Raw genomic sequence first — 14,728 nt, forward strand, 5'->3', positions numbered from 1 at the left:
ATTAACCTACCAACCGGTACATCTTTGGACTGATAGAGGAAACCAGAGCACAGAACCTGGAGGAAAACCACACGGTCACTGACAGAACACACAAACTCTTCACAGGACAGCGTTGGGAATTGAACCCAGGTCGCTGGTACTGTAAAGCATTGTGCTAACCACTATGCTACTGTGCCACTCCAGTTATTGTTCATGTTCCATCAAAACCTTCTAGGGACGTTAGGCAGATCGTACTTTCAAATTAGAAGCAAGCCATTGAGATAAAAATTATAAAGACTTTTTTCTCTCACTGGTAGTAGAAATTGCCTATTTACAACTCTTCACACTCACCCCCGCAAAGGCTTTGAATACAGAAGCAATCTGAGTTATCAAGACAGAAAATGGCGTATTTTGAGACAAGAATATGATGAGGTATGGAATTAATGCAGGTGAATAAACAATTGGTTCAGAATGTCATAAATAACCTAACTGGATGCTCTAGAAAGAAGGTGAGTCTGAACTGGCTACAGCAGTTTCTGTACACAAGCAAGCACAGAAACAAAGGGGGAAAAGAACATAGAAACAGGCCCTATAATGTCCCTGCAAACATGATACCAAATTAAACAGTACATCAGTCTGCATGTGGTCCACATCTCTCAATTCATGGGCCTCTCTAAATGCTTAAGTATTGCTGTTGTATCTTCTTCCACCACCTCCCCGGTACCATGTTTAAAAAAAATACCATGTAAATCTCCTTTAAAGTTGCTCATTCCCACCTTAAACCTCTGCTCGTAGTGACTCTACTGTGAACCCTGTAGAATTTTCCATTTATGCATAAATAGGACCTAAAATGTGATCAGATCTTCATGCAAGTCCTAAAGCTAGATAAAGTGAACCCAATTCAAGAAATAACACTAAAAACATACTGGTTCATTTACTTACTGAGAAAAATTATCCAATATTACATGTATTTGTTAGAAAAATTATGAGAACCTCTGGGGTAATGCCTTCTACAGAAGCTATTTGGAGTCAGGTGTTTCAATCAATGCGATGAGATTGGGGGTGTGGGTTGTACAGGTGCCCTGCCCTATGAAAAAGACAGACAAAGTCAGGCTACTGACAGAGTCTACTCTTCTATAGAAAGATCTGTTTATTTGCACCATGCTTCGATCAAAACAGTCTTCAGTGGACCTGACAGGAAGAATTGTAGAGATGCATGAAGCTGGAAAAGGCTACTAAAGCATTTCTAAAGACATGAGTGTTCATCAGTCCACAGTAAGAGAAATTGTCCACAAATGGAGGAAACTCAGTAATGTTGCTACTCTCCCTAGGAGTGGCCGCCCTGCAAAGATCACACCAGGAGCACAACATGCAATGCTGAAGGAGGTGAGAAAGAACTCAAGGGAACGGCAAAATACCTGCAGAAATCTCTAGAACTTGCTAAAGTCTCTGCTCATGTGTCCACTATAAGAAAAACATTGAATAAGAATGGTGCTCATGAAAGGACACTATGGAAGAAACGACTGCTGTCCAAAAAAAACATTGCAGCACGTCTCAAGTTTGCAAGAGGCCACCTGGATGTTCTACAATGCTCCTGGGACAATGTTCTGTGGACAGATGAGACAAAAGTTGAACTTTTTGGCAGAAATGCACATTGCTATGCTTGGAGGAAAAAATACACTGCACGCCAACACCAAAACCTCATCCCAACTGTTAAGTTTGGTGGAAGGAGCATCATGATTTGGGGCTGCTTTGCTGCCCCAGGGTCTGGACAGCTTGTAATTGCAGAGGGAACAATGAATTCAAAATTGTATCAAGACATCTTACAGGAGAATGTCAGGGTAGCAGTCCATCACCTGAAGCTTATTAGAAGTCCGATAATGCAACAAGACAATGATCCGAAAGACAAGAGTAAATCAACAACAGAATGGTTTAACAAGAAGAAGATCCGTGTTTTGGAATGGCCAAATCAAAGTCCTGACCGTAATCCTATAGAAATGTTGTGGAAGGACTGGAAGCAAGCAGTTCATGCAAGGACGCCCATCAACTTCCCACAGCGGAAACAGTCTTGTAAGGAGGAATTGCCTAAAATTCCTCTAAGTCGAGGCGCAGGGCTAATCAATGGCTACCGAAGACGTTTGGATGAAGTTATTGCTGTACAAGGGGGTCACACCAGTTACTAAATGCAGAGATTCACATACTTTTTCCAACAAATACATGTAATATTGGATCATTTTTCCTCAGTAAATAAATGAACAAGTATAATGCCTTTTGAATTAGGGTTCTCTTTATCAAATTTTAGGACTTGAGTGAAGATCAGATCACATTTTAGATCATATTTATGCAGAAATAGAGGAAATTTTACAGGGTTCACAAATTTTCTAGCAGCACTGTATGCATCACATGATTTCATATTCTTCGATCAGCCTTTGGCACATCAGAGAAAACAATCGAAGTTTGTCCATCCTCTCCTAATAGCTATACTCTCTAATCCAGGCAACATCCTGGTGAACCTATTCTGCACCTTCTCCAGACCCTCCAAAGCAATGTTGTAATGCAGCAAACAAAACTGCAGAAAATGTTGCCTAACCATATTTGCACACAGCTGCAACACAACTTCCCAACTTTTATAAGCAACATAACCGATGAAGGCCAGTGTGCCTTCTGTACCCACATTTGTTGCTACTTTGGGCAAGCAGCAGACTTGCACCCCAATATCCCTCTGCAAATCAGTGCTCCTGAGGGTCCTGTCATTTACCATACACTTTCCTCTTACATTTGACCCTCCAAAGGTAGCTGGAATACGAGAGCAAAACAAGATTGGTGCAGATGTTTGTGTAGGTTAGTGCTGAGTTATCTATTTTCATGCTGTATAATCAAAGACAAAGTATTTCCAAAAACCAGGCCCTACTTAACCAGGAATCAAAATAGACAGAAATAAAGCATCTGAGAAAGCAGTTACAAACCAGTACTGCCAGAGTTAGCCAGTTGTGGGGTTTTGTCCAATCCCAATTAAGAGGCAATAACTGATTTACATTCTACCCTCAGCAATGACAACATTCGACAGCAAGGGCAAATATTTAAGTACTCACTTAATGTTTTGTAGTCATCTTTAGCTTTGTTTGCTCTGAGGAATGCTTGAATCTTAATGATTTCTGGTGTCTGGGAGAAAGGGGAAAAAAATCACTTTATTTTCAATATCCACCGCTGTCAATCTACACTAAGTGTGTAACTTCACACACTGCTGGAGGAACTCAGCAAGTCAAGCAGCATCTTTCAAAAGTTCTTTCCTGTCTAGACCCAAAACATTGATTGTCCATTTCCCTCCATAAATGCTAGGTGCCCCAAACAGTTTCACCAACATTTTAAATGTTTCTCTGGATTTCCAGCATTTTCAGTCTCTTATCTCTAAGTGTGCAAGTTTCTTGCTGCAGATTTAACAATATTTTAAAGTTAAAAAATATCATTCAATTTCTTGGAGCTGGATTAAAGATAGGGTTTTTTTAAAACTTTATTGAACAAACACATATCAACAATTATCAACAAACAAGCATTGGCTATCAGTCCACAGTTCACTGCACAATGGTAAATACCTATATTAACAATACCAGGGGTAAAAGAGAGCAGGAGTAAGAAAAAAAGAAACCAAGAGCACAAATTGCATACAAACATACACATGATCCACATACAAACATTTGTACTTTACATCACCCCTCAATGTAGATTTACATCTATTTTAAATAAAATCATATTCTACAGTAAATCAACTCAAGTCCCACATTTTACCAGGCCCTTGTATTGGCCTTTCACTATGCCAAGTACACTATAACAGAGTTCCATCATTCCAAGTAAGAGTCCATTTTCAGTTGTAGACTTGCAGTGATATTTTCCATACAGTTCACTTCTTTCTGTCTCTGTATCCATTGTTCTAAAGGGGGTGGGCGAGATTTAAGCCAGCTGACAGTTATCATTTTATGACAATCAAAATCAAGACTCTTAACATGTATAGTTTATTCTTCTCTAGTGCAAATTGCGGGAGGTTGCCTAAAATTAAATGACTAGGTTCAAAGGGTATACTTATATCTAAAACCTTTCTCATTTCCTCAGTGACCCGGTACCAAAATTCCCTTAATTTGGGACAGTCCCAGACAGGACCTCGAGGGTGGTAATCTCAGGATTGCTACCTGTGCTACGTGCCAGTGACGGTAAGAATAGGATGCTCTGGAAGATGAACAAGTGGCTGAGGAACTGGTGTAGGGGGCAGGGTTTCAGATTTCAGGATCATTGGGACCTCTTCTGGGGCAGGTGGGACCTGTACAAGAGAGACAGGTTACATTTGAACTACAGGGGGACCAATATCCTTTCAGGGAGGTTTGCTAGTGCTGTTGGGGAGGCTTTAAACTGGATTTGCAGGGGGATGGGAACCAGAGTGCCAGAGCTGACAGTGTGGCTGGGGTGAAAATAAATGATGTTAAAAGTTCAAGCAAAGCTGCAAATAGAAAGGTTGTGAGTGGTGGTAAAAATCTTCTGAGGTGTATATATTTCAATGCTAGGAGTATTGCGGGGAAGGCGGATGAGTTGAGGGCGTGGATTGACACATGGAATTATGACGTTATAGCAATTAGTGAAACTTGGCTACAGGAGGGGCAGGACTGGCAACTTAATATTCCAGGGTTCCGATATTTCAGATGTGATAGAGGCAGAGGAATGAAAGGTGGGGGAGTAGCATTGCTTGTCAGGGAAAATATTACAGCAGTGCTCAGGCAGGACAGATTAGAGAGCTTGTCTACTGAGTCCTTATGTGTGGAGCTGAGAAACAGGAAAGGTATGGCCACATTAGTGGGGTCGTATTATAGACCACCCAATAGTCAGCGAGAATTGGAGGAGCAAATCTGCAGAGAGATAGCAGGCAACTGCAGGAAACATAAAGTTGTGGTGGTAGGGGATTTTACTTTTCCATATATTGATTGGGACTCCCATACTGTTAGGGGTCTAGATGGTTTAGAGTTTGTAAAATGTGTTCAGGAAAGTTTTCTAAATTAATATATAGAGGGACCAACTAGAGGGGATGCAATATTGGATCTCCTGTTAGGAGACGAGTTAGGACAAGTTACGGAAGTGTGTGTAGGGGAGCACTTTGGTTCCAGTGATCATAACATCATTAGTTTCAACTTGTTCATGGACAAGGATAGATCTGGTCCTAGGGTTGAGTTTCTGAACTGGAAAAAGGCCAAATTTGAAGAAATGAGAAAGCATCTAAAAAGCGCGGATTGGGACAGGTTGTTCTCTGGCAAGGATGTGATTGGTAAGTGGGAGGCCTTCAAAGGAGAAATTTTGAGGGTGCAGAGCTTGTATGTTCCTGTCAGGATTAAAGGCAAAGTGAATAGAAATAAGGAACCTTGGTTCTCAAGGGATATTGCAACTCTGATAAAGAAGAGAGAGTTGTATGACATGTATAGGAAACAGGGAATAAATAAGGTGCTTGAGGAGTATAACAAGTGCAAGAAAATACTTAAGAAAGAAATCAGGAGGGCTAAAAGACATGAGCTTGCCTTGGCAGTCAAAGTGAAGGATAATCCAAAAAGTTTTTACAGGTATATTAAGAGTAAAAGGATTGTAAGGGAAAAAATTGGTCCTCTTGAAGAGCAGAGTGGTCGGCTATGTGCGGAACCAAAAGAAATGGGGGAGATCTTAAATGGTTTTTTTTGCGTCTGTATTTACTAAGGAAACTGGCATGAAGTCTATGGAATTAAGGGAAACAAGTAGTGAGATCATGGAAACTGTACAGATTGAAAAGGAGGAGGTGCTTGCTATCTTGAGGCAAGTTAAAGTGGATAAATCCCCAGGACCTGACAGGGTATTCCCTCGGACCTTGAAGGAGACTAGTGTTGAAATTGCAGGGGCCCTGGCAGAAATATTTAAAATGTCGGTGTCTACGGGTGAGGTGCCGGAGGATTGGAGAGTAGCTCATGTTTTTCCGTTGTTTAAAAAAGGATCGAAAAGTAATCCGGGAAATTATAGGCCGGTGAATTTGACCTCGGTAGTGGGTAAGTTATTGGAGGGAGTACTAAGAGACAGAATCTACAAGCATTTGTATAGACAGGGACTTATTAGGGAGAGTCGATATGGCTTTGTGTGTGGTAGGTCATGCTTGACCAATCTATTGGAGTTTTTCGAGGAGGTTATTAGGAAAGTGGATGAAGGGAAGGCAGTGAATGTTGTCTACATGGACTTCAGTAAGGCCTTTGACTTAAACTGTTATATTACTCCACGGTAGCCTCGGTTTGTACAAATAATTATAGATCTTTTTTTCGTTTTCTTCGTGGCACTAGGCAAGGTTGCCCTCTTAGTCCTTTACTATTCAATATTGCTCTTGAACCTTTAGCAATTGCTATTCGTGACTCGCCAAATATTGTTGGTATTACCCGTGGAAATGAAATACATAAATTATCCTTATATGCAGATGATTTGTTGTTATACATCTCTAACCCGGAGAAGTCAATTCCTGCTATCTTAGATCTGTTAGCTCAATTTAGTAACTTCTCTGGTTACAAATTGAATCTTAATAAGAGTGAATTATTTCCTTTAAATAAGCATGTACCTACTTATGGACGTTTACCATTTAAATTGGTTACTGATTCATTTATATATTTAGGGATAACAATTACGAAAAAATATGAAGATTTATTTAAAGCTAATTTTTTACCTTTAATTGATCAGATTAAACTTTTATTTACCAAATGGTCGCCAATCTCTTTGTCTTTGATTGGTCGGATTAATGCTATTAAGATGATCATTTTGCCCAAATTTTTGTATATATTCCAATTGGTTCCAATTTTCATCCCAAAATCTTTTTTTTGATAATGTAGATTCAAAAATTTCCTTATATATTTGGCAGAATAAAAATCCTAGGTTAGGTAAAAGGTATCTACAGAAATCTAAAAAGGAGCAGGGGCTCGCCCTCCCGAATTTTAGATTTCGGGAGATTTTATTACTGGGCAATTAAGATTTGATATTTAAAATTTTGGTTACGAGATTTGGACGTATCTTTAAACCCTCATTGGGTAAATCTTGAATCTAATTCATTACAAGGGTTTTCCTTGGGTTCGGTTTTAGGAACTTCACTTCCTTTTACTTCTTTTAAATTATATAAATGAATAACCCAATAGTTAAGCATACTTTACGTATATGGTTTCAATTCCGAAGATTTTTTGGGTTTAATCAATTTATTCTAGCAAGTCCCATTATATCAAATTTTCTTTTTCAACCTTCCACGATGAATCAAGCTTACTTTGATTGGAAAACCAAAGGTATAATATCTTTTCGCGATTTATTTTTGGATAATTGTTTTATGTCTTTTGATCAACTCTCTAATAAATATAATTTACTCAGATCTCACTTTTTTAGATATTTACAGATTAGAAACATACAGGGTAAATGGTAAGGCACTGAGGAGTGCAGTAGAACAGAGGGATCTGGGAATTCAGATACAAAATTCCCTAGAAGTGGCATCACAGGTAGATAGGGTTGTAAAGACAGCTTTTGGTAGTTCTACTATTGGCCCAGTTCCCCATCTCATAATACTTTTGATTTGTATATCTAAGGTCTCCTTCTGCTTTATATGTGAGCAGCTCACTCAAGGCATCCCTACACATTTGGAGGTATTTCCAATCATCCTTGTTCAATGTTAATTTGTGCCTTTGTTCTAATCTTTTTATTTCATTTTGTAACTGATTATATTTTTCGTTTTGGGATTTTTTTCATTTGAACAGCCACATCAATACATTTTCCCCTAATCACAGATTTTGCACCTTCCCACAGTATCGAGGGGAAACCTCCCCATTGTCATTTGTCACAAAGTATTCGTCAATGCACTGTTTTAGTTGATTATAGGAAGAGGGATCCATCAACGTGGAAACATTGAGTCTCCAATATTTGAAGTGCTGCTCAGAGCCTACTTTCAGTACAAGTCTATTAGGAACATGATCTGACAATGTAATGGGTTCAATAACACATTCCTTCACCTGATGTAGATTCGTCTTTGGGATGTAAATAAGGTCAACACTTGAATATGAGCCATGGGCTCTTGATATATGACTAAAACCCCTGGCACCTGGATTCAATGTTCTCCAGCCATTAACTAGCCCAAGCTCATTCAACATAACTTTTACCACTTTAGACTTCTTGCTCAGGGGTTCCCCATTCCCGGGTAATTTATCCAAACTCCGATTAAGAATACAATTAAAGTCTCCTCCAACTATGACAGTACCTCTAGCTTCCCTGGCAAGTAATAAAGCTACTTCTTTGGAAAAGGTGGGATTATCTTCATTTGGTGCATAGATGTTCTTCACCTCCCATCGAGCCCAAAACTAACACATATCTACCCTGTTTGTCTGTAACCTCTTTTTCCACCACAAAATAAACAAATCTGTTAATTAATATTGCAACTCCTCTCTTTCTACTATTAGGGCAATATGAATAATAGACTTGATCTACCCACTCTCTTTTTAATTTTTTATGTTCCATGTCTCCTAAATGTGTTTCTTGTAATAGAGCTATAGAACAATTAAGTTTTTTTCAACTGAGCCAATTTTTTTTCTTTTTAATGAGGTGATTGATTCCATTAATATTATAACTAATTATGTTGAAAGTGACCATAATACAGTATCTCTCTTACTATATCACCTCCCCCCTCCTACCTTCGACCAAACCCGGCATTTTTATAGTTTAATAACTGAAAAACTTGTAAAGACCTGCCAATGCCTAGAGAACTATTTACTAAAGAATATAACCCACAAAATACTACAAAACCAAACAAGACTTCCAAATACCCAGTTGGTCTTTTAAGATTCCTGATAAAACAAATCAATATGACTGCTTTTTCTCTTATCAAGACCAACCCCTGATGATACTCAGGCAGAGAGTAATGACATCTGCTTCTCTCTGGGGAACATGCATACAGTGCTGTCATAACTACAAACCACAGAGAAAACATATCCCCCTGGTTGAGTTGTTGCCCTCCCTTGGTGATTCCTCTTCTGAACAAAATTTAACTCGCCCTCCCCACAAAACTGCATTGTATATCGAAGCATGTCAGTTACACTGGTAAATAGCTGTACATGTTGACGAAGACAGTTAAATATTACTCACAACCAGAAATTATTAATCAATCCAAAGAAGACACCATTGACTGGGGTGATATACTACGTCCGGTGCTCCCGATGTGGCCTTTTATATATTGGCGAGACCCGACGCAGACTGGGAGACCGCTTTGCTGAACACCTACACTCTGTCCGCCAGAGAAAGCAGGATCTCCCAGTGGCCACACATTTTAATTCCACATCCTATTCCCATTCTGACATGTCTATCCACAGCCTCCTCTACTGTAAAGATGAAGCCACACTCAGGTTGGAGGAACAACACCTTATGTTCCGTCTGGGTAGCCTCCAACCTGATGGCATGAACATCGACTTCTCTAACTTCCGCTAAGGCCCCACCTCCGCCTCGTACCCCATCTGTTACTTATTTTTATGCACACATTCTTTCTCTCACTCTCCTTTCTCTCCCTCTGTCCCTCTGAATATACCTCTTGCCCATCCTCTGGGTCCCCCCCCCCCTTGTCTTTCTTCCCGGACCTCCTGTCCCATGATCCTCTCGTATCCCTTTTGCCAATCACCTGTCCAGCTCTTGGCTCTATCCCTCCCCCTCCTATCTCTCCCTCCCCCTCCAACTTTCAAATCTCTTACTCACTCTTCCTTCAGTTAGTCCTGACGAAGGGTCTCGGCCTGAAACGTCGACTGCACCTCTTCCTACAGATGCTACCTGGCCTGCTGCGTTCACCAGCAACTTTGATGTGTGTTGATTGATAATACCTCCTTCTTTGAACGAAAAAATATAATCGTCCTCTTCTTATGTCAGGAAAGCTCTCATGTCTGCCTCCGACAGCGCAGCGCTCCCTCCGCTGCACCTGCCATACCTCGCTGATGAGTCACTGCTCCAGCTTCTCCCTCCCACTCACCGGCACGGAGATGCCCAGGTTGTTCAGTGTGGTAAAGCTTCAGTCAAGGAAGGAGAGGTCTTCACTCCGACATCCAAGTTTATTCTCAGCTGCGCCGGGAAGCAACAAATTGCTTGCACACCTTTCTCCTTTCGCTGTTTGATCACGGCGCGGACATTTGCTCTTCTTTTCTGGACCTCAGGAGAGTAATCCTGATCAAAATAGATGACTCTGCCTTGAAACGTAACTTGTTTTCGAGCCCATGCTTGATGCAGTACTGCCTCTTTTACCGTGTAATCCAAGAAGCGTACAATGACGGAGCGTGGAGGTGCAGAAAGCACCGGCTTTGTGATTAGAGATCGGGGAGCTCTTTCAATGCGCATATTTAAGTCCTCTGGCAGCTGAAGCGGTGTTTTAATTAACTGCTTGACAAACCCCACCATATCTCCTTTTCTCACTACCCTCATGTATCTGATAGATTCTTAAGTTATTCCTTCGTAAGCGGTTCTGAAGATCATCACAAGCTGCGGTAAGAGCGACTTCTTGCTCCAACAAGTATTTAAGTGCTCTCTCATGCTGGAAACGTGCATCCTCGTTAGCACTAATTCTGGACTCAGTAGATTTCTGCTCAAGTAGGCCCAGTTGTTCCTTCAGGTCTGTCACCGAAGTTTCCAGTCTAAATAGGGATGCCTTGGATCTAAAAAATGACTCGATTTTCTTTTCTCAGCTCTTTCAACTCACGTAGTATCACGGCCATATCATCACCTTTGCTGGCTTCGGCCTGTTCTGGCATGAACTGTATCTTTTTATTTTTGCTTTCTCTTTGTATTTCTTGTTTTCCAGCATGTCTTGAAGTTCGAGACGCCATACTCACATCCCTCTATTCTTTACTAAGCAAAAATATCTTTCATATATGGTCTAAAGTAACTTAACAGCTATTATTCCTCGAGTTTCGTGGAGGGAATGCGAGGCAGGTCAAAACTGAATTATGGCGTCACCGGAAGTCCCGATAGGGTTCTTTTTAGCAATTTTTCATTTTAATTCACTGCTTCTACCATTCAACTACTGTGCTGAGCATCCAAGTGGAATCAATCCCCCTCCATCTCCATGGGAAGAAGAAAATACCTCCACATGCAATATCAGGAAAGTCATTTAATGTTACAACTCCCCCTTTTGGTGGGCAGGCATACAGCTCTAACTCTCTTGCAAGAAATACTTTATTGCTAGTTTATTTGACATACTACTGCATGTTTTTAACCAAAACATAATACTAATTCAGTCAGTATCTGAGCTATTACATATATTTGTTATCTTGTCAAAATATATTTAAAGATGTTTTACTACAACTTTATACTCCTTCTAACACCTTCAGCCAAAGCAGGCAAGTTGCCTTTATTCTAATCCCATTGCATAGCAGGACAGTATAATTCAAATTTACAACAAACAGGAGCAGACAGCTGCCGCTCTTTTTGAACCCATGATAAAGCAAAAACTTCATTCACTGCAAGAAAGAAAACTAGAGTGAAAGGATAATCTATCAAAGAGACCGTTTTACAAATTCAACTCCCAGTCACACCATGGACCGAGCAAAGTTCTTGAAAATGTCGATGACCTCTTGAAAATGGAAGCCACCTATAGGTTCAACTCACATGATCTTTGAAGTACTGACATCGTGCACGATACGCCTTTCTTGCTTTCCACATCCTTACCATTGACTGGATCTATAGAAACAGTACACATGGGTTGTAGAATTTTTCTTAATATGTTTAGGATGTAATCATTAACTGGGCTCTGTTTCTCAACTTCCTTATCAGTTGCAAGGTGATGGTTGTTTGCAGATATATAATTAATATGAAGATTTTATCATACAATATTTTCCTGACTCATAAAAGCTATCAGAATAAGGTTTATAATCACTGGGATGTATCATGATAATTGCTGTTTTGTGGCAGCACTACAGTTCCAAGCATTAAAAACTACAAATTATAACAAGAAATATAAAAAAAAATTAGTGCAAAGGATGCATAAAGTAGTGAGGTAACATGGATTCATGGACTGTTCATAATTAGATTGCAGAAGTGAAGAAACTGTTCCTAAAACATTCTTAAATCTATAACACAAAATAAAAATACCTTGATAATAGCAGTAATATTATCTTGAATGACCCTTAACCTGTTCTTGTAAGATTTCCTCTGTTTATATCCTTTCCAAGATGACTATAAAAAAAATGAAGCATAGAGAGGATTAAAGAAAATTTTCCTCGAACTTGGACACCATTTCCCACATATACTGTATATACAAGCCTCACTATTACTGCAGCATAAATACTCGAAGGAATACTCAAACTTTAAAACAATAATTACTGAGTGTTAATATTCAAATGAGGCATTATGTGAAAACAAAAATAAATTAACATATCCATATGAACAGAACACAATTATCAATGAAGGAATTCACTTTCAAAATATTAAATAAGTTTTAAATTTTTTTTACACTGGGTTAGCAATCCTGTTGCCAGGGAAACACAGTTAGTAAGCATCTGGTCACTCAAAACATTCAACATGGGTGAATGGTGAAATAAAATAAATTTACACTAATATATTCTCTCATGTTTATTTATAACTATTTAATTTCCACCCACACCTGTATCCGGATGGTTGAAGGTTCCTGTTTGTGGAGGTAGTTCCTTCGTTCAGTATAAGCTTTCCTTACAAGGTAGCCTCTTGCATGTGCCTGCAGACGGATGACTTGGCCCTCATTAGCGAGCCATAGCTGCTCACGGTGATAGGCTGTCGTTATTTGGTCAGTAATATCCTGATAAATAATCAAAAGCATCGTCAGTTGGAATCAGAAAAATTGGTCAACAATACAAATTATTCATGTTGATGCAAGAAATTTATAAAAGTCACTTGGGCATCACTTCGTACATGATGAAAAACAGTTGGAAGCAAATTGGCAGAGCGCGATATTTGACACCAGCTATTGGTTCCATGCATTCTTTGATCCCGATTGCTTTTTGCAAAAATTGGAGCCAAAGCTAAGCATGTTAAATAAATGCTCTGGAGCTTGAGCTCTAACTTGAAAGCAGGTGGCTGCATTAATTTGGATGTAAAGCAGTTAAAAAAACAGAGATTGAAGGGAAGAATTAACCTGCAGCAGTTTAACGAGATGCGTGTCCCCTTAGGCGATCATGCAGCGACAGCAAGGTACAGCTAGTCTCATTCAGTTATTATAGATATTGTGCTTCAGACATTTTCATCCGAAACCAGATGGATAACTCTCAGATATTCCTATTGGACACTCAGTGGCTACTTTATTAGGTACAGGAGTGGAACCCAGTGTAGTCGTTTGTTGCTCTAGCCCATTCACCTCAAGGTTAAGAACATTGTGTGTTCAGAGATGCCTTTCTGTGGATCACTGTTGTAACACATTGATATCTGAATTACTGTCAGCTTGAACCAGTCTGGCCAGTCGCCTCTGACCTCTCTCATTAACAAGGTGTTTTCACCACAGAACTGCCACTCACTGGACTTTTTTTTGCACTATTTTCTGCAATCTCTAGAGTAACGGTTCCCAGCATGTGGTCCATGGATCTCTTGGTTAATAGTAAAGCTCTAAGGCATAAAAAAGGCTGGAAACCCCTTCTCTGGAGACTGTCGTGCAGGAAAATCCCTAGAGATCAGCATTTTTTGAGATACTCAAACCACCCTATCTGGCACCAACAACCATTCCGCAGTCAAAGTCATTTAGATCATATTTTTCCCCCTTTCTAATGTTTGATCTGAACAACAACTGATCATGTCTGCATGCTTTTATGCATTGAGTTGCTGCCACAGGATTGGCTGATTAGATATTTGCATTAACAAGGTGTCCAGGTGAACCCAACAAAGTGGCCACTGAGTGTTGATGTACTTAGATAATAAATTTACTTTGAACTTTGATTTAAAATGACAGGGGAATGATTTAAAAGGGAACTGAGAGGCATTCCTCCCCCCCCCCAACACACACACACACACACACACACACACACACACACACACACACACACACACACACACACAAATGAGATGGGTATATGCCATGAGCTGCTGGAGGATGTGGTAGAGGCAGCACCAATTCTGATATTTAAGACATTTGGATCGGTAAAAGGATAAGACAGGTTTAGGAGGCAAGAGCTATTAGCTCAGTTCGGCAGCCTGATAGGCATGAATGAGTTGGGCCAAAGGACCTGTTAATATCCTATATAATTGGATGATTCTGGGATAAATGTCGGGCAAGTCATTTGAACAAAGACGTCAATGGCTTATAGAATCACGGAATCATACAACTCTTCTAAGCCTTCTACCTTTCACCAAATGGCTCTAATTGCCATAGCTTCAGGCATGTGGCCATGGCTACCAGAGCCAGAGAACATTTAACTGTGGTGTTGCAACTGTCCATACAAGGCTGAATATATTGCAAACTCTACTGCAGCTATTTCTGAAGATTTTTCCCCCACTGCCTGAGCAAAGTAATTCATGATGTTGTAAACAACATTAAATGTAAAAGCAAATTTTACTTGCATATGAAGGACAAATATTTACATAAAAAAAAATCAGTAAACAAAAATAGATGCACAAAGATGGATTCCTCATTGCACCAATACAAGTTTCTATGTCACTGTGCTTGGTATGTAAATCTTATACTAATTCATAACAACATTAGACTGTATATAAGCACCAGCTCCTATTGTAAAACACTATTGGAATTAGG

At 39.7% G+C, this 14,728-nt stretch overlaps 1 protein-coding gene across 2 annotated transcripts in view; it reads right to left on the reverse strand.

Moving 5' to 3' along the window:
- iqgap2 (IQ motif containing GTPase activating protein 2) overlaps positions 1-14,728 on the reverse strand; it is a 287,122-nt gene that overhangs the window by 81,833 nt on the left and 190,561 nt on the right. For both annotated transcript variants that reach the window (XM_072257878.1, XM_072257879.1), the window contains exons 19-22: positions 12,620-12,790; positions 12,109-12,192; positions 11,626-11,697; positions 3,072-3,141 (exon numbers count right to left, since the gene is read on the reverse strand). In XM_072257878.1, the coding sequence (XP_072113979.1) occupies positions 3,072-3,141; positions 11,626-11,697; positions 12,109-12,192; positions 12,620-12,790 (397 nt within the window). The remainder of the gene's footprint in view (positions 1-3,071; positions 3,142-11,625; positions 11,698-12,108; positions 12,193-12,619; positions 12,791-14,728) is intronic.

The sequence above is a fragment of the Mobula birostris genome, chromosome 5, assembly GCF_030028105.1.
Source record: "Mobula birostris isolate sMobBir1 chromosome 5, sMobBir1.hap1, whole genome shotgun sequence".
Classification (NCBI taxonomy): Eukaryota; Metazoa; Chordata; class Chondrichthyes; order Myliobatiformes; family Myliobatidae; genus Mobula; species Mobula birostris.